The sequence below is a fragment of the Coenobita brevimanus genome, chromosome 116 (assembly GCF_032717465.1).
Source record: "Coenobita brevimanus isolate Jiangsu-jjx chromosome 116, ASM3271746v2, whole genome shotgun sequence".
NCBI classification, from domain to species: domain Eukaryota; kingdom Metazoa; phylum Arthropoda; class Malacostraca; order Decapoda; family Coenobitidae; genus Coenobita; species Coenobita brevimanus.
This window is the reverse complement of record NC_137069.1, coordinates 42,992,129-43,013,308: the sequence shown is the minus strand read 5'-3', so window position 1 is coordinate 43,013,308 and position 21,180 is coordinate 42,992,129. Positions and strand designations below refer to the sequence as shown.

Sequence of the window (21,180 nt, the reverse complement as noted above, 5' to 3'; positions counted from 1 at the left end):
TATCTCGTTTTCTCTAAGCTGCGACTATCCTTTTTCTTTCGATACGTCTTCATGAGTGTTCCTATTTCTCTCTCTCTCTCTTTTTTTTTTTTCCTGGTCTTTTTCTTTCCTAGCGGTAGTTCCATGTGGGATTTACACGAGTCATCCCCTAATGTAACTTCCTCACTTGTATTTTAGCCTCTCGTTTTGTCTACACTTTCCTTGTTTCCTTGTCTTTTTCTTCACGACTTCTGTCTTTCTTTCCTTCTTTCTTTCTTTCTTCCTTCCAGGATCTTTTCGTTTCTATGGAGTAGCTCTTTTTCGGTGATCTACCTGAGTCTCGCGGCCCCTGTTATACTCCTTTTTTTTTTTTTTTTTTTTTTTTTTACCAGTCTCGTTTTCTCTAACTTTCACTGTCTTATAACTCTTTCTTCGTCATGTTTTTCTGCTTACTTCTTCAGTTTTTTATCTCTAACTGGTGTCCGTGTGAGTCTCCTTTGATGATATATATATATACAGAGAGAGAGAGAGGGAGGGAGGGAGGGAGAGAGAGACGTAAACCTTTTGGGAAACTCATGCAAATCCATGACTAAGGTCTGTATCTAAAAAAGAAAAGGCTGAGAAAGGAAGACAGGAAGAGAGAGAGAGAGAGAGAGAGAGAGAGAGAGAGAGAGAGAGAGAGAAATGAATAAAGGGAGAAGAGGAAAATTGAAAGAAAAAAAGAGCTTAGTGAAAACCAAAGAAAACTGGAATGAGGCGAACATCAGTTAGAGATAAAACGACTGAGGAAATAAGCAGAAAAACATGACGAAGAAAGAGTTAAAAGACAGTGAAAGAGAAAATGGGACTGGTTAAAAAAGGAAGAAGAGTACAATAGGTGAGACTCAGGTAGATCACAGAGAAAGAGTTACCCGATAGAAACGAAAAGATCCTGGAAGGAAGAAAGAAAGAAAAAAGTCGTGAAGAAAAGAGAAAGAAACAGGGAAGGCTTAGAGAAAATGAGAGGCTAAAATATAAGTGAGGAAGTTACATTAGGGAGTGACTCGTGTAGATCCCAGATGGAACTACCTCTAGGCAGGAAAAAGACCAAAAAGGGGAAAAAAAAAACGGAAAAGAGAAACAGGAAAACACATGGAGAAGGAGGGAAAGAAAAAGGATGGTCACAGCTTAAAAAAAAAAAAAACGAGATAATGAAAAGAAAAATGGAGAAGTTAACATCAGGGGGAGTCAGGTAGACCCCAGACAGAGGACCGCTGCTAGAGACACCGACACTAGTAGCCCCGTCCACCGTAGACTAGAGGCTGAGTTGCAGTAGGAGAAGTCACAGGAGCAAACCCGGCGGATGAGGACCCGGGTGGTGTAGGTCTCGCACGTGTTGGTCATGATGGTGTCGTTGGTGGCGCAGTTTCGGTGGAAGCTCTCGATCTCCCCTGGGGGAAGAAAGGAGAGGGTTTGATTTTAGGGAGGCTTCCTAGCACCTCTTCCTTAGCGATTTACTTTGCATATTGCGCTTTTAATATTTGCTGGCACGCTTTTTTACCTCGTTTTAATATGGATTGCAGCAAATTAGAGAATTATGAGTGCCATGCATGGAATAAATCGGTAAGGTAAAGGTGTTAAAAATCGCCAAAACAACTTAACCCGCGCCGTCCCGAGGACGTACTTCCACGTCCCCACGTTTTGTCACAGCCAATCCCGAGGACGTACTTCAACGTCCTGCAATTGCAAGGTTCATAATTTCCACAATTTTCAATTTTCGCGAGTCATTTTTGGTACGTATACACGGGACACCTTCCTCAACAAGATGCCAAGCAGAGACAATGCCTTACCCAGCATGACCTCCTCCCCCCCCCCTGCATGCCATTGTCTCAGCAATTCACCTGTTATCAGTGACCTGGCCAGTATAGCCATGTCATGCCACGGTACGAAATTCAGGGCCAGAGTGATTCCCCAATCATTGACAATGTGGAGGACAAACTTTACATAGCATTAGAGGAAGAAACAGTTAGAAATGATGATCAGGTAATGTGGCAAAAAAAGGTCAGGTATTAGTGAGTGAAACAATGCTTATAATGCCTATATTACTGCTTGAAAACCAATATACTCTTGCACTACATATAAATTCGTAACAGTAAATAAATTAATACCGTTTATGAGTGGTGTGAAATAGTTATCCTCCCATAGAACTCGTTTTCTTTGGTGCCAGCCTGATAGAAAACCCAGTAAGGTAAGGAGGCTCTCCTACCTGTAATGAGTATTTTAAACCTCAGGTGAGCGATTTCTCTATGAATTTTCGATGTTTCTCACCAAAAGCGAAAGTTTTAGCAAAAATAAAAAAGGGTCGAAAAATGGTCGGGATTGGGGGGTACCAGTGGTCAAAAAGTGGTTGGGACGGGGCGGGTTAAATACGATCTACGGACCACACAGACGATTCTATTCGTTTTAGGTGGTCCGGGCTTAATATTACAAGAAAGAGAGAGAGAGAGAGAGAGAGAGAGAGAGAGAGAGAGAGGAGAAAATGGAGACAAATAGGAAGAGAGAGAGCTAGCTACTCTGTCAACATTAATCTCACAGACAGTCTCATATTAACATATCAGTAAACTGAAGAGAGAGAGAGAGAGAGAGAGAGAGAGTCAAACTATCTATCTATCTATCTATAACCCGACGCCCTAATCCCGCAAAGGGTGGCCACAGACAAAACGTCTCCAAGTAGCTCTGTCACTCACCATTTGACTACCCTCCCCCTAACTCACCCCCCCCTCCCTCATATACCTCTCAACTCCATCCCTCCACCTCATCCTCGGTCTACCTTTCCCTCTCCCTCCCTCCACCTCACCTACATACACCCTCTTAGTCAGTCTTTCATTCTCCATTCTCTTCACATGTCCAAACCACCTCAGTGTATTTCTCCTGATCTCAACCACATCCACATCCACCCCACAACGTTCCTTCACTTCTTCATTTGTCAACCTGTCCCTCCACCTCACTCCACATGCTCCTCTCAAGTAACTCATTTCCACTGCTTTCACTCTTGACTTGTTCCCCTCTTGCAAGGTCCATGCCTCGCTTCCATACGACAGGGTAGGGATCACAATACTATCATGCAATGACTTCTTAACTTCCATACTCACCTCCCTATTTCTCATCACTGCTTTCAGTGTACCAACAACCTTCCTTCCCTGCTGTACCCTTTCACGCACTTCATCCCCCAAAGTTCCATCCTTACTCATCACACTACCCAAGTACTTGAATGCACTCACATTCTCCATATCCTCACCATCCAACCTCACTGCACACTCTGTGACTTCATTCCTCTCAAACACCATAACTTTACTTTTGTTTACATTAACTTTCAGATTCCTCCTCCTACACACTGTCCCAAATTCATTCACCAAACCTTGCAACTCCCATTCATCTTCACTCAACAGTACTGTATCATCAGCAAACAGCAACACCGGAAGCTTCCAATCTCACTCTCATTCATTAGAGCCACCCCCACATCCACTGCCCTACCCTGCACCTCCTTTACAACCCCATCCATGTATATATTAAACAGCCATGAAGACATCACACAACCCTGTTTCAGTCCCACACTGAGATCAAAGAACTCACTCAGCTCACCACCAACTCGCAAAGTAACCCTAGCTCCCTCGTACATACTCTTCACAGCACTCAACAATTTCCCCTCCACTCCATATATTCTTAATACCTTCCACATACCTTGCCTATCTATTCTGTCATAAGCTTTCTCCAAATCCATGAAGGCAGCATACACTTTCCTTCCCTTCTCTAGATACTTCTCCACTAAACATCTTAGAACAAATATCTGATCTACACACCCTTTTCCCTTCCTAAATCCCCCTTGTTCTTCTCCAACTAGCTCCTCTGTCATATGCCTAACCCTATCAGTGAGTATTCTCCCATATATTTTACCAGTCACACTAAGTAGGCAAATACCCCTGTGGTTACCACATACTTCTCTCTCTCCTTTTCCTTTGTATAAAGGAACAGTTATACCTGATTTCCAGTCATCTGGAACCCTTCCCTCATCCCAAGCCAATCTACACAACTTCCATATCCACTCCACAACAATCTCACCCCCATACCTAAGCATTTCACCACACACTCCATCAATTCCTGGGGCCTTTCCCAACTTAATATTCTTCATCGCTTCCACTACTTCCGCCCTACTGATCTCTTCCTTCCTCCTCTCATCTCTTCTTCTCCCAGCCATTCCCCAACCACTTATACTCGCACTGCTCTCACTCTCCACATTCAACAAATCCTCAAAGTGCTCCTTCCATCTCCTCAGTTTCTCTCTCTTCTCCACCGACAATCTATTATTCCTATCTTTCACTCCCCTACTATTTCCCTTTTCACACTGCCTTACTTTCTTTACCTCCTTCCAAAACAATTTCTTACTCTCCCTCCATTTCACACTCAGAGTCCTCCCAAACTCCTTATCCACTTTCTTTTTACTCTCCTTCACCAGTCTCTTAACCTCCCTTCTCCTGCTCACATATACCTCTCTCTTCTCACTCTCATCTTCTCCCCTACCTCTACTCGCTAACCATTCACTATATGCCTTCTTCTTTTGTTCCACAGCTCGTTTCACCTCATAATTCCACCATGCTGACCCTTGCACACCCTTGCATCTCCTCCTCACTCCACAAACCGCCTCACACTCTGAGCCTATCTCTTCTGTGAATATCTTACATACGTCTTCCACCCCTTCCATCTGCTCTAGCTCATACCTTCCCAGTCTTTCTTCCACTATGCTCTTATACTCTGTCATTTTCTCACTATCTTGCAATTTCTCCACTCTTCTCACAGGAGTTGCTTCCTCCTGTCTTCCCCTTCGTCTCCTCAACCACTTTCTTTGCAGCTCTACCTTGGCCATCACTAAGTGATGGTCCGGGACTCCATTCCCCCACCCTCTCCACACTCTTGCATCCAACATTTGTCTTCTCATTCGCTCATCCACACACACGTAGTCTATCATTGCCTTTCGTTCAACAAGTTCACCATCCATCCTCCTCATTACTCTCCATGTATACCGGTGGATCATCTTATGCCGAAAGTAGGTGTTGGCTATTGCCTACCCCTTACAAGCACAGATGTCCACCAAAGCACTTCCATTCCCATCTACGTCAGCTGGCATACCCCACCGACCAACCACTCCATCCACTCGTACATTCCCAACTTTGCCATTCATGTCTCCAATCAACAGCACTCTCTCGCTCCTCTCAAACTTGTCCATACACGCTTCTACACTCGCCCAAAACTCATCTTTCACTCTTCCCACTCGATCCTCTGTCGCGGCATACACACATACAATCGCCCACGCTTGTATACCTACTTTCATCCTCACCCATTCAATCCTTGCACCCACTGTTCCATACTCTCTTATATTCTCCTTCCACTTCTTGCTTATCATCAGACATACTCCCTCTCTTGCCCTCTCGTTTTCATTGACTCCCGCACATATACCTAAACCATATTCCCATTCTCTCACCCTTTCACCTTCCCATTTAGTTTGTCAATCCACATATATCCACTTTTGCATCCTCAAGCACCTGAACAATCTCTCTCTCTTTCACTTCATCATTCACTCCTCTCACATTCCACGTTCCCACCCTAAGAATGTCCTTCGTCCGTTCCTTAGTCGTCAACGTATGGTCCATCCGGGTCCGAGGCGCTTTGTTCGCTTTTTTAGTTAGTTCTTTTTACGGGGTGGGGCACTAACCCACCACCAACCCTTTTAGTCGCCTCATACGACAAGCAGGGATACTGGGGGAGTATTCTTGAAACTCCCCCTACCCCCAGGGGGTATTACAGGGGTACTGAGCCACCTAGTGGAAAGTGTGTCGTGAACTGCTACTAATCTGTTGACTACCACAACTAAGTATATCACTGATAAATATACTTAATCCAGAGAGAGAGAGAGAGAGAGAGAGAGAGTCAAACACGTATACTAATCTGTTGACTACCACAACTAAGTATATCACTGATAAATATACTTAATCCAGAGAGAGAGAGAGAGAGAGAGAGAGTCAAACACGTATACTAATCTGTTGACTACCACAACTAAGTATATCACTGATAAATATACTTAATCCAGAGAGAGAGAGAGAGAGAGAGAGAGAGAGCGACTCAGCATGCATAGGTAATGTGCTGCCAATCTGCATGAACAACACTTTGCCTGAATAATCAAAGGGAGAAAATCACTGAAGGTTTGGTCAGTAATTTATTTGCTGAACTAACGTTATTATTACTTTGTTGTCAGTAGTTCATTTATATATTTAATTTATCTCTTTATCTTTTCTTTATCTCTTTTTATTATAATTACTTTATAGAAGGTTACTTTACAGCTACTTATAAAAATGTTCTTTAGAAATTCGTCGGATTTGTATTATCTATCTATTTTATCTATAGCCTGACGCCTTATTCCCGTAAAGGGTGGCCACAGACAAATCGCCTCCATGCCGCCCTCTCCTCTGCCATTATGCTGCCCTCCCCCCAACTCACACATCCCCTCTCTCATATACCTCTCCACTCCATCTCATCCTCGGTCTACTCTTTACTCTCTCTCTCTCTCTCTCTCTCTCTCTCTCTCTCTCTCTCTCAATTCATGATAAAACTCCCTGAAACTCAAAAATTCACTGCATTTTGCATAAAACTTCCTGGTCATGTTAACACGTCCTGGTGTTAACATGACCATAAGTCACGTTAATTTTTGAAGTCAAAGGTCAAGGACGGTCAAGGTAGGACAAGGTAGATCAAGGCAGGTCAAGGTAAAACTTTCCAATATGTTGACACTGCACTGTTGAAGAAGTTGTAGTTAACTTATATTGTTTTCGTAAATTTTCCCAAATACTTTTGAAAGTTTATTCTTCTACACACACACACACACACACACACACACACACACGTCATGTGTGTGACATGTATTATACTGTATATGTATCATGTATGTATCCTCGCCACATTTCTTGTATTCATCAGGTCTAGCCAAGTATATGTATGTACGTGTGTATGTATGTATGTGTATGTCCTGTATCACACATGTATCATCTATGTATCATATTTGTATCCCCCTTGTATCCAGTATTAACAGTCCACGGTGCACATGTATGTGTGTGTGTATGTATGTATGTGTATGTCCTGTATCACACATATATCATCTATGTATCATATTTGTATCCCCCTTGTATCCAGTATTAACAGTCCACGGTGCACATGTATGTATGTATGTATGTATGTATGTATGTGTATGTCCTGTATCACACATGTATCATCTATGTATCATATTTGTATCCCCCTTGTATCCAGTATTAACAGTCCACGGTGCACATGTATGTATGTATGTATGTATGTATGTATGTATGTCTAGCCTTCCCAGCGGACTCCAACCCATTACCCTAATATGCTCAACGTGATACAACCCACGCTAAACACTGCCTACTTACGCTGATATACTAACGCACTTACTCTGATATACTAACCTACTTACGCCCACACTTAATTGTTTACTTACTTGGAGGTATACTTACTCTGAACCTACTTACTTACTCTGATATACTAGCAAACTTACTTACTCTTATATAGAAACCTACGTACGGATATACTTACCTACTTACAGTGATATACTAATCTACTTACTCTGATATACTAAACTACCCACACTGATAACCTAACCTACTTACTTACATTGTGATATGCTAACATACACCCAGGCTTACTTACCGCCACACACTAATTTACTTACACAGTGGCCTACTTATACCAATATACTCACTGGGTTACTCCAAGGCATGTCTGTCTACTTACCAGAGGGCCTACTTACCCTAATACACTAACCCACTTTGAGACCAACCAACAATAATTTCCAGTCTACTTAAGCTTATTAACATATCCACTCCAGGCTGTGCTTCATTATCAGTACTTACATATAGAACTACTTACGGATGTTATATTTATGCGTATTTCCCTTCCATACTGACCAACTTCACCATCACCATCATCATCATCTTCATCATCATCATCATAATCATCATCATCATCATCATCATCATCATCATCATCATCACCATCATTACCATTACCACCATCATCATCATCATCGTCATTATCATCATCACCATCAACATCACCACCATCACTATCGTCATCGTCATCAACATCATCGTCGTCATCATCACAATCATCATCATCATCATCATCATCACCATCACCATCACCACCACCATTATCATCATCATCATTACTATTACCACCATCATCACCGTCATCATTATTGGTTTCGGCTTCGATATCATTATTATTATCATCATCATCATCACCATCATTCTAAACAGGAAGAAAGCCTCTCATTTTTCTCCACTCAGACCTATTTACTGTCAGCCTGTTCCGTCCAATCCCAGAAAATCTCCGCATCTTGTTCTCTGTCTGCCTCTTCCTCTCACTTCATCTCTCCATCTTGTTCTCTGTCTGCCTCTTCCTCTCACTTCATCTCTCCATCTCGTTCCCTGTCTGCCTCTTCCTCTCACCCCATCTCTCCATCTTGTTCTCTGTCTGCCTCTTCCTCTCACTCCATCTCTCCATCTCGTTCCCTGTCTGCCTCTTCCTCTCACTCCATCTCTCCATCTTGTTCTCAATCTGCCTCTTCCTCTCACTCCATCTCTCCATCTTGTTCCCTGTCTGCCTCTTCCTCTCACTCCATCTCTCCATCTTGTTCCCTGTCTGCCTCTTCCTCTCACTTCATCTCTTCATCTCGTTCTCAGTCTGCCTCTTCCTCTCACTCCATCTCTGGGCTGCCACTCAGTTACCTGGTTGTTCATCTGTTATCTCTTTTACAAAGGGCGTGACCTGCCCACATCCATTTATGCTTTTGGACTGTACTGATTATATCCTCTACTTTCCTCTATTCCCTTATCCAGGAAGCTCCCTTTTTATCTTTATATGTGACACCTTTGTCTCTCCATGTGACACCTTTATCTCTCCATGTGAGACCATCATCTCTCCATATGACACTTTTGTCTCTCCATGTGACACCTTTATCTCTCCATGTAATACCTTTGTGTCTCCATGTGAGACCATCAACTCTCCATGTAACACCATTAGCTCGCCATGTGACACCTTTATCTCTCCATGTGACACCTTTATCTCTCCATATGACACCTTTATCTCTCCATGTGACACCTTTGTCTCTCCATGTGCTCCTTAATATAATCCTCTCCATTCCCTCTTACCACGCCAAAATTTATCCTCTCTCCTTAACAAAAATGAAAAACGAAAAAATAAATGTATTCAAGTTGAGTGCGCTAAAAACTCTAATAACTGTAGTAAGAGACGAAATTGGTAAGTTTAAATACCGGTCCTTTATTTAAGAGGTATAATAAAGGTGAATTTTTTACCTTTACTCGTTTGTGATTTATTAAATCTTTTTATTGGGCTATTATGCTTCTCATTCTTCTTTTTCTTCATTATCACCATCACCATCACCATCACCATCATCATCATCATTATTATTATTATTATTATTATTATTATTATTATTATTATTATTATTATCATTATTATTACTATTATTAATGATTATTATGAAAGGTAGTAGTAGTAGTAGTAGTAGTAGTAATAGTAGCAGTAGTAGTAGTAGTAGTAGTAGTAGTAGTAGTAGTAGTAGCAGCAGCAGTAGCAGTAGTAGTAGTAGCAGCAGCAGATGTAGTAGTGGTAGTAGTAGCAGCAGCAGTATTAACAGTAGCAGTATTACCATTATTATTATTTTTATTTTTATTATCATTCTTATTATTATTGTTATTGTTATTATTATCATTATTATTATTATTATTATTATTATTATTATTATTATTATTATTATTACTTTACCACATAGTCTTCAATAACTAACCCTTGCCCTAAAACAAACAAAAAATACAATAATAAAATCTAGACCACTTCACTATTTTTCGAGCGGCATATAACATAAGAAAATTTAAGCCAACTGCTCTTTCTCGCATTTTTAAAGTTTTCCAATGACCTATAAACCTGAAACGAGTGCCACAATTAAACTCATAACTCAGAATTAAAAAAAAAAAAGAATGAGAGAAAAAATGAGAAAGAAAAAGTGTGAGGAAGTTTCTTTGGGGGGACATGTAAACAGAATGGGGGTAGTGAATGGATATGATGCATCTTGTGGTACTGAGAGAGAGAGAGAGAGAGAGAGAGAGAGAGGTAATCCAGTGTGAGAGAAATTAGAGCTAGCTTCCACTCTCACCATTAATATCGTAGACGGTCACCGATTCACAGCCCAAGTCGCAGGATCCGGACTCGATCTGCTCCTCAGTGAAGTTGGCGTCCATGCAGCCGTCTATCCTCGAGCTGTTGCTTCGAGGAGAGTAGCTGCAGAGGAAACACTCCACGCTGAGGCCTGGACGGGCAGGAAAAGGAGGAAAATATAGTAGGAAAATTGGGTAGGAAAACTGAGAAGGAAATCAGGAAAAATTAGATGATGACGGCGATTTGTGGAGAGTAGCTGCAGAGGACACTCCATGCTGAGGCCTGGAGGGGAAGGAATATGAGGAACATCAGGTAGGAAAATTGGGTAAGAAAACTGAGAAGGAAATTAGGGAAAATTTGATGACGATGATTATTTGGGCCAAGCTGCTGCAGAAGAAACACTCCACGCTGAGGCCTGGAGGGGGAGGAAAATCTGGAAAAGCAGGTAAGAAATTTGGGTAGGATATCTGGAAAATATGGTTAGAAAATTGGGTAGGAAATCAGGAAAATGTGGTAAGAAAATTGGGTAGGACATCAGGAAAATATGGTAAGAAAACTGGGTAGGAAATCAGGAAAATATGCTAAGAAAATTCGGTAGGACATCAGGAAAAATGTGGTGATGGTGATGATGATGGTAAGAGGAGAGTAGCTGCAGAAGAAACTCTCCAAGCTAAAGCCTGGAGGGGAAGGAAAATGAGGCAGGTAAATCAGGAAAAGTGATGATGATGATGATTCGAGGAAAGTAGCTGCAAAGGAAACACACCACGCTGAGGCGTGAGGGGGAGGAAAATGTGGTAAAAAAATTGGGTGGGAAAATTGGGTAGGATATCAGGTAAAATGTGGTAGTGGTGGTGGTTGTGATGATGATGATGATTATGAACTGTTGCTTCATCTCACACTGCCGCACGTCACACACACACACACACACACACACACACACACTATTCCCACCCAGACACACACACATAATTCTCCACTCCCCCACACGCTTACACCCCCATCCCCACCCCGAATCCCCCACTTACTCACACCCCTACCCTAACCCCCACCCCGAATCCCCCACACACTCACACCCTCACCCCCACCCCAATCCCCCACCCCCACCCCTCCACTTTCACATCCCCCTCCCTATCCGCCACCCCCATCTCACACAATATAAAAACTGCCTTCGTCTAAACAGCAGCCTCACCCCTTGCCCAGATAATCACAAGGCTCAGTGTAATGTAAACTGCTGGTCGAGAAAGGCTGGCCCTTTACCTCGTTGCAAAGGACAAAGGGAGGAATTAAGCACATGGCAGAGAAAGGGAGATTCCGCCTTCTGCAACACACGCAAGCTCTGCAACACACACCCAGGTTGCACGGGTTTATTCTCCTTAGAATTTGGGGATTAAAAGCGAAGGTTAGAACAAGTTAGAACAGAAGAATTTAAAAGTACAAAATAATAAACACCTTGATTTACTGCATGGCGTGTCTGGTGCTGGAGTGGGAGCCTTCTTGCGGTGGCACCCATATGACTATAGTTCTTTCACATTAACTTGGCCCAGATTTTCGTCCTATCCGTAGCTTATTTCGCTAAGGTCAGTAACTGGAAAAGACAATACTACGACTTTACATCCTATCCACAACACATCTTCGTGACTAGCACCATAATCTAGTGTTAATATGGTGCTACAAGTTGGAATTCAAGATGGAGAAATGGCAATTTTAGGTCAAGTTAGAGTAAAATGAGTATTGTTGGCTCTGCTGCTTGGTTATCAAAACATCCCTCAACACCCGCTCTCCTTGCCCACTGAATGGAGGCTGGTGGACTGCAAGAGGAGGGGAACTTGAGCCTGCAGCCCACCGAGTTCATGTTCAGATAAGCCTGGGATTACAGCTACTACTACTGCATGGATTTTGGGATTATACTCAGAGTTAAGAATATTCCAATTTGTTTAGAATAATTTACCCACATAAAAATGGCGGAGCGTCTCCTTGGTTACTAATTTTTGCTGTTGTCAGATGGTAATAGCCTTGTAGGAAAGAAAGAACTAATGAAACCTATATATAATTCGGTAATTCGCTGGGACTGGATGGAACAGGCGGACAGTGAAGAAATAAATACATAAATAAATAAGTGGGAGAGGCCTTTGTTCTGCATTAGACTGACTCAGCCTGATGATAATGATGACAATGATAATGATGATGATGATGATTATGATGATAATGATGATGATGATGACGTTCATATTTTTCCTGTGCTACTAAAAGACAATTTTCGAAGTAACTGTGCAGAGGAGTTTTAAAGGAGCTTTGTACGGCAGCGTGTGTGTGTGTGGGGGGGGGTGACTCAGTGTGTATGTGTGTGTGCTAGCTTGTGCTCGGTGTGCGTGCGCTGGGGCGAAATGAAGCTTAGTTGAGAGTTGCAAATGACCATCATCAGCTTCAGTTCTTTGCAACTGATTGGAAGGCAAATAATTAAGTCATTGAGTACATTTGGCTGCTTGATTATGTGACACGATGTTGTGTGTGTCGAGAGAGAAAAAGCGAGAAAAAAAAATAGCGAGTCTTTTTTCTGTTAATTTGGGGAAAAGGAAATGAGATATCAAGAGGCTTAGAGAGAGAGAGAGAGAGAGAGAGAGAGAGGAGCTCACATCCAAGTTACAAATGCAGACAAAAAAGAGAGGCTTGGTATATTTCCTTGCCCATAGATACAAATGTTCGCCTAATATTTCACCTCCTCTGCTTCTCACATTCCTCTGCTGGCTAGGATAAGGGAGACTTGGTTCAGATATCATTAGGGTCAGAGGAGTCAATACAAGTGTTTATATGGTCGAAGGACGATGTAATGTCACGTTCATTATCCTCGCCTTGTCCTTAACCCGCCCCGTCCCGAGGACGTACTTCCACGTCCTCACGTTTTGTCACAGCTAATCCCGAGGACGTACTTCAACGTCCTGCAATTGCAAGGTTCATAATTTCCACAATTTTCAATTTTCGCGAGTCATTTTTGGTACGTATACACGGGACACCTGCCTCAACAAGATGCCAGGCAGAGACAATGCCTTACCCAGCATGACCTCCTCCCCCCCCCTGCATGCCCTTTTCTCAGCAATTCACCTGTTATCAGTGACCTGGCCAGTATAGCCATGTCATGCCACAGTACGAAATTCAGGGCCAGAGTGATTCCCCAATCAATGACAATGTGGAGGACAAACTTTACATAGCATTAGAGGAAGAAACAGTTAGAAATGATGATCAGGTAATGTGGCAAAAAAAGGTCAGGTATTAGTGAGTGAAACAATGCTTATAATGCCTATATTACTGCTTGAAAACCAATATACTTTTGTACTACATATAAATTCGTAACAGTAAATAAATAAATACCGTTTATGAGTGGTGTGAAATAGTTATCCTCCCATAGAACTCGTTTTCTTTGGCGCCAGCCTGATAGAAAACCCAGTAAAGTAAGGAGGCTCTCTTACCTGTAATGAGTATTTTAAACCTCAGGTGAGCGATTTCTCTATGAATTTTCGATGTTTCTCACCAAAAGCGAAAGTTTTAGCAAAAAAAAAAAAAGGTCGAAAATTGCCCGGGATTGGGGGGTACCAGTGGTCGAAAAGTGGCCGGGACGGGGCGGGTTAATGTCCTTTGAGCTGTAGGGAAAATGGATTTGGCACGGTCGTTGTGCAGAGGAACTGGTGACAGGTGGGAGAGGCAAGGCTACGACTGCCTAGGGTTGTATCCAAATTCGTGACTGGGAATGTTTCACACACACACACACACACACACACACACACACACACAAGGCAAAAACAAACAGCAAATTCAAATAAAGTCAGAGCGGCGGGAAACACACTGCAAATAGGAGAGAAGTGGCATCGTTCAGTACTCTATCTCAACGCGATTTTTATTCACATTCAGAAGCGAAAAGAAATAAAAATGCAACAAATTCGGATCAGATCAGAGCAGCGGGAAACGTACTACAGGGTGGGGCCGAAACACCTGATTTTTTTATTTTTATTATTAAACCAGTGTGTTAGTTAAACAATTATATTATAGGTACAGAAAGATTCAGAAATGTATGGCGTTTAAGCTGATATATTAGTTTTAAATCACAATGCAGGATCTGGCGTAGGCTCCGAGGACTAATCCCAAGTGCCAGGGAATGGCATCGAGCTGATCTAGCTGGGCGTCTGTGGATGGCGTCTAGGACACGGATCACGTTCTCATGTGTACGGACTGATCGACGGCGGCCAGGAGGATTTGAGTCTCGCATAGAACCACGGTCACGCCATTTCCTTACCCACAATAACACAGTGTTCCGAGAAGGTGAGATTCGTGTGTTAAAATGTCTCCGAAAGCCAGCTGTATAGTTGTTACAGAGTTTGTTTTGATGAATTTTTCTACTGCAACAACACGCTCCTGTACAGGCCAACGATCCATGCTGACTAAACTCCAAGTAATGAACTGTGAGACTGTCAACACGCCACCAGCGAACCAAACCTGTAACCAAAGCAACAACATTTTAAAATCCGTCAGGTGTTTCTGCCCCACCCTGTACATACAGAAGTGAGAGGTAAGATCGTAAAGCGCTGGCCATCGTCAAGAAATATCCTAGTTATATTAAATTCGTCGGTAATATCAAAACCACAAAAAAAAGAGAAAAAAGTAAAAAAAATGCGGCGAATTCAACATAAACTCGGAAAGACGGGGAACGTACGACACAGGGAGGTTAGAGGTGGCATTGTAATGCACTGGACATCGTCCAAAATACGTTTGGTATAATATAATCATCTAGTGGTATCAGAACACATAAAAAAGAGAAAAAATGCAGAAAAATCACATAAACTCATAAAGACGGGGAACCTTCGATATAGAGAGGAGAGAGATGACATTATTAAAAAACTGTGTATTGTTAAAAAATATAATATATTCTTGTTATAATAAATTCTTCTGGTGGTATTAAAAAAAAAAAAACATAAAAACGAGAAAAAATGAAGCTAAGTCACACAACGCTCAGAAAAAAAGGGAACGTACGATAAACAAAGGTGAGAGGTGGCGTCGTCAAAACACTGGGCAGTCAAAAATATTCTGGTTTAATACAGTCGTTTGGTAGTACAGGGTGACCCAAAATAAATCCAAACCATAACACTAGGAAGACGTAGGGGCATTACTCGTGGGGATCAATGGTTCCAGCAGGATGGGGCCACCCCACACACTTCAAACCAAACGTTGCTGTGGCTGTGGCAACGATTCGGGGATCGACTGATCAGTAGGAGTGGAGGTGTGACCCTGAGTGGGTTCCACACTCACCCGACCTGAATCCCCCAGATTTCCATCTGTGGGGTTATCTGAAGAATCATGTTTGTGAAAACCACCCCTAGAGAATCAGAGACCTGAAAACAGAAATCACAACCAACATCAGAGCTAGCCCAACAGAGGAGTGTGTCCGCGTAACTGGCAATTTCGCATTCAGGAGTGCCAGTGACGTCGAGGTGGTCATTTGGAACACATTTTGGAAAGGTCATAAAAAAACGGACCATTTGAACTCCAGAACCCAAATTTTCAGGACTTTTATCAGCACAGGTTAACATCAATGCAAAAATAAAGTAAATCTCTTATCAGTTGTATAAATGACACACACTTCTATGGGTTGCATTCATTTTGGGTCACACATGAAAAGTGAGAAAAAAATACAACAAACTCACATAAAACTCAGAAAGACAGAGAGCATACGACATTGAGAGGTGAGAGGTGACATCGTAAAGCACTGCGCACCGTCAAAAAATATTCTAGTTTAATATAAATGTCTGGTGGTGTCCAAATCACGTAAAAAAGAGAGAAAATGCTAAAAAAAAAAAAAGCAGCAAAATCAGATAAAACTAAGAAAAACGGGAACGCACGACTGAGAGGTGAGAGGTGGCGTCATTTTAGCTCAGGTCGCGTCATTTTCTGGTCCTCTCGCTTTGATATTAGTAGGCCTAATTACAAGCTCTGAAAATTGTCTGTTTACATCAGCGGAGGGTTGAAATTAAAGTGTGTAGTACGTACATTTGAGAGAGAGAGAGAGAGAGAGAGAGAGAGAGAGAGAATTATTCTATGAACTTTCTCTGGTTTTAATAATAATACGAAGACTTTTATACTCTAATTAGGAAAGCTTTAGAAGAGATACAGAGAGAGAGAGAGAGAGAGAGAGAGATTTTAATTAATGCCATTGTAGTGCAAAGAAACCAATTGTACTGTTAAGCCTTTAACGCTGCAGTAAATAAGAATAAAATCAAGAAAATAGATTGCTTAACACCACCTAGTACTTAATAATCCGTAACAAGAGAGAGATAGAGAGAGAGAGTGTGTGTGTGCAACCTTCACTATAACTGGGAACATTTTTCGACTACGGTTAAAGAAAAAAAAATAAAGCAGAAGGACTCTTAATTAGTTGGAGAAGAACATGGAGGCTTTAGGAAGGGAAGAGGTTGTGCAGATCAGATATTCATTCTTAGATCTTTAGTGGAAAAGTTTCTAGAGAAGGGAAGGAAGTTGTATGCGGCTTTCATGGATCTGGAGAAAGCATGACAGGGTGGATAGACAAGGATTGTGGAAAGTATTAAGAATATATGGAGTAGATGGGAAGTTGTTGAATGCTGTGAAGAGTATGTATGATGGTGCTAAGGCTGCAGTGCGTGTGGATGGTGAACTAAGTGAATTTTTCTCTTTGAAGGTTGGGTTGAAACAGGGATGTCATGTCTCCATGGTTGTTCAATCTGTACATGAATGGGGTAATAAAAGAGGTACAAGGTAGGGTAGTGGATGTTGGGGTGGCCCTGGTGAGAGAGGGTAGTGTTTGGAAACTCCTTGTACTGTTGTTTGCAGATGATACTGTGTTGTTAAGTGAAGACGAAGGAGAGCTGCAAGGCTTGGTGGATGAGTTTGGGAGAGTGTGTAAGAAACGGAATCTAAAGGTGAATGTAGGGAAGAGTAAAAATGATGGTCTTTGAGAGAGGTGAAGTCAGTGAATGTACAGCGAGGTTGGATAGTGAGGAATTGGAAAATGTGAGTACGTTTAAGTATTTGGGTAGTGTGATGAGTAAGGACGGAGGTTTGGAGGGTGAAGTGCTTGAAAGGGTACAGCAGGGAAGAAAGGTTGCTGATTCCTTGAAAGCAGTGATAAGAAGCAGGGAAGTGAGCATGGAAGTGAAAAAGTTACTACATGACAGTATTGTGATACCAACTCTAACGTTTGGTAGTGAAGCTTGGACGTTGCTGGAAGGACACAAGTCAAGAGTGAGAGCAGTGGAAATGAGTTATTTAAGAGGAGCCTGTGGAGTCACATGGAGAGGCAGACTGACAAATGAGGGTATAAAGGAGCGTTGTGGTGTGGATTTGGATGTGATAGGAAGCGTTATGAGGAATACACTGAGGTGGTTTGGCCATGTGGGGAGGATGGAGGGTGAAAGACTGACGAAGAGAGTGTATGTGAGTGAGGTGGAGAGGGGAAGAGGGAGGGGGAGGCCGAGGATGAGATGGAGGGATGGGGTGGAGAGGTATATGAGAGAGGGGGGTGTGAGTTGGGAGCGGGGCAGTGAAATGGAGGGGGACAGAGCGACGTGGAGGCGATTTCTTTGTGGCCACCCCGAACGGGATTGAGGCGTCTGGCAATAGATAGATAGATAGACAGACTCTTAACTCACCACCAATTACTTAATAATCTGTTACGAAAGAGAGAGAGAGAGAGAGAGAGAGAGAGAGAGAGAGAGAGAGAGAGAGCACCCTTGTCTATAACTAGGAACATTTTTCAAATATGGTTAAAGAAAAAAAAATAAAGCAGAAGGACTCATGATCGAAAGAAAAAATCATGCTAAATGATATAATAATACAAAGAAATATTTATAGAGACAAACCTAACTAATGTGGCAAAGAATTATTATTAGACATAACATGAAAATAAATAGCCAATACACCTGAGTTTGGGGATTACCAGATGAACGACAGTCAGGTAGAAAATGTATTGATGTAAAAAAAATTAAGTTGGCTGTAAAAAGGAGTTGGGAAGACACTGCACGTATTAATGTAGAAAATTCAGTGGGTTGTAAAAAAAAGTTGAGAAATGTGATGATAATAAATTAGTAATGTAAACAAGAAAGTCAGCTGTAAAAAGGGTTGATGAATAATGAAGAGTAGTAAATGATGAAGAAAGGATGGGGAAACCAAGGACGGTATTCTCGTGTGGATAGGAGTTGACTAACACTGCTTCCTTACCGATTTATTTATGATTCTGCTCCGTTACTACATTCCTGTATGTTATTCATGCAGTCTATGTCGATATTAAAGAGATACAGTATAAGGTGATGATGATGATGATGATAGTGATGATGTTAGTGGTAGTGGTAGTGATGACGATGATGATGTTGATAGTGGTAGTGATGATGATGATGATGATGATGGTGATGATGGTAGTAGTGGTAGTGATGACGATGATGATGAAAGAAACATCATTCCAGTGGGCTGGCTCAACACACACACACACACACACACACACTGCCATTCTTTATTCACCAGACATCAGTTATTCAAACTCGGATTAATCTCCTTCATTTCCTGGCATGAATAATTCCTAAGATGCTGATGAATACCAGGATAATACTTAGGCCCGTATTCCCTAACACCTTTTCCTGAACGATTTGGTTTGTTTATTACACCTTACTGTCCTCTTCTGTAAGGAAGCTCCCTGATATCTTTTCCCAAGCGATAATTTTGCTTATTACATCTTACTCTCCTCTTCTGTGTAAGGAAACTCCCTTGCACCTTTCCCGAAGAGATTTATTTGACTTATTACACATTACTCACCTCCTCTGCGTAAGGAAAGGCCTTAACACATTTTCCTAAGCGATTTGTTTTGTTTATAACACCTTACTGTCATCCTCTATGTTATATAAACCATCTGCAATATCGCTATAGGCTGCACAAATACCGTATAAAAGCCATATGCCAGAATAAATCGCTAAGGAAAAGGTGTTAGGAAGCCCCCTTACCCGACGAGAATACGCGTCTTAGTTCTCTCATCCTAACGCCAGACGATTTTATTCAGCTGAGAGAGACAGGCAGACAGACAGACAGAGAGAGAGAGAGAGAGAGAGAGAGAGAGACCTAGATTTTTTTTCTGTTACCCTTACCCGGGGTTAGTAGTAGTGCCAGTGTGACCAGCAGGGTAGAAAGGGCCGCCCATAGCCACCTATCAGCCATCACAGCCTGACAGAAGAAGACGAAGAAAAAAGAAATGTAATGTCCTCTTCTCAAAACAGAGTGAGCGAAAGTGTAAAAAAAAAAAAATTGATGGAGGATATTTATGGACTAATTGTACCTGTTAGATGTGGCTAGCCTGCATCCCATTTTTTGCTGTGTGTGTGTGTGTGTGTGTGTGTGTGTGTGTGTGTGTGTGTGTGTGTGTGTGTGTGTGTGTGTATGAGTGTGTATAAGTGTATGTGTGGTTATACACTGTATGTGTGTGTGTCTGTGTCTATCTGTGTTTATACACAGTTTGTGTGTGTGTGTGTGTGTGTGTGTGTGTGTGTGTGTGTGTGTGTGGATAAAAATTCTGAGATAACCCTTATCATCGCTACACTCCTATACTGCCTTTACTTTAACCTGGCCTAAAACTGCCATTCCTCCATCCTGAACGCTACGTAAAATACGAACATCAGAATATGATGCTAGTCACGAAGTTCCAGAGAAAGGATGCAGAGGGGTATCAATGTCCTTTTGAAGCCAGTGATCGTGATATAAGCTGCAATAGGACGAAAATCTGGGCCAAGTTATGATGAAAAGAGTATAGCGGAGAGAGAGAGAGAGAGACGTTTAGTAGGAGCAATAAAATAAAAACGCGTCCTTGGGCTGATGGGGGGTTAAATCGGCTAAGTAAAAATGTTAAGGAGTAAGACCGAACAAAAATACCGATACCTAAACTTTGATAGCTCAGTGAATGAGAGAGAGAGAGAGAGAGAGAGAGAGAGAGAGTCGCGGAAACCTAGGAATTGTTTTTTCTTTTTTTTTTCTTTTTCCTTACCCGGCGTTAGTAGCAGTGCCAGTGTGACCAGCAGGGTAGAAAGGGCCTCCCATAGCCACTTATCAGCCATCACAGCCTGTCAGAAGAAGACGAAGAAAAAAGAAATGTAATGTCCTCTTCTCAAAACAGAGTGAGCGGGTGTAAAAAAAAAAAAAAAAATAGGAGAGAGAGAGAGAGAGAGAGACGGAGGAAATACGTAGCCCTTCATACTTTGCTAAGAAGACGTAGTACAAGACACTGGCCGGGCTTCTCATCAATTAAGAAGCTTCCCTAACACCTCTTCCTTGGTAATTTATTTTTGGATACGGCTGGTTATTAATGTTCCTCTGTACGTTATTTATGCAGTGTGGTGATAGTGGAGGGATTTATACAACATACAGAAGAGGACAATATTGTGTAATTAACAAGTATCAAAGAGAATATTATTCCACTTCTAAGAAAAAAAAAAAAAACTGATGAATCACTTAGTGTACTGTGTTAGTGCAATAAAGTCAATTATATGGGGAAGAGTTAAACAGGTTTGTATTGTACAGTTGTTCTGAGTATGCGTTACTGTTCTTGTTAGGGCAATGTAACAGTGAACTTGAATGAACATGATGTTTATATATTTTCTAGGACTTTTAAGATGAAGTGTAGATACATTTAGTTAAAAAAAAAAAAAAAATGCTTCATATGCGGATGTAGTAGTGCCCCTACCCCGCCACTACTTGTGCTGGCCCCCACCCCACCACTACTTGTGCTGGCCCCTACCCCGCCACTACTTGTGCTGGCCCCTACCCCGCCACTACTTGTGCTGGCCCCTACCCCGCCACTACTTGTGCTGGCCCCCACCCCACCACTACTTGTGCTGGCCCCTACCCCACCACTACTTGTGCTGGCCC

At 42.0% G+C, this 21,180-nt stretch overlaps 1 protein-coding gene across 1 annotated transcript; it reads right to left on the bottom strand.

Annotated features, from left to right (window-relative positions):
- Window positions 1–1,206: 1,206 nt before the first annotated feature.
- Window positions 1,207–20,369, bottom strand: LOC145418727 (uncharacterized). Its single transcript, XM_080287062.1, has 3 exons — window positions 20,300–20,369; window positions 10,256–10,408; window positions 1,207–1,409 (listed from the first exon to the last, which is right to left on the bottom strand). Exons 1-3 carry the CDS (start codon window positions 20,367–20,369, stop codon window positions 1,207–1,209), a joined length of 426 nt encoding a protein of 141 aa, XP_080143188.1.
- Between the last annotated feature and the right edge of the window lie 811 nt (window positions 20,370–21,180).

What these genes read in the sequence shown, in the direction of transcription:
- LOC145418727 (XM_080287062.1), bottom strand. Translation starts at nt 20,369, where the DNA reads ATGGCTGATAAGTGGCTATGGGAGGCCCTTTCTACCCTGCTGGTCACA. An exon ending in GGCACTGCTACTAACGCCGG is followed by an intron (nt 10,409 to 20,299) that starts GTAAGGAAAAAG and finishes CTGCCCGTCCAG; the next exon opens with GCCTCAGCGTGGAGTGTTTC. An exon ending in GACCGTCTACGATATTAATG is followed by an intron (nt 1,410 to 10,255) that starts GTGAGAGTGGAA and finishes TTCTTCCCCCAG; the next exon opens with GGGAGATCGAGAGCTTCCAC.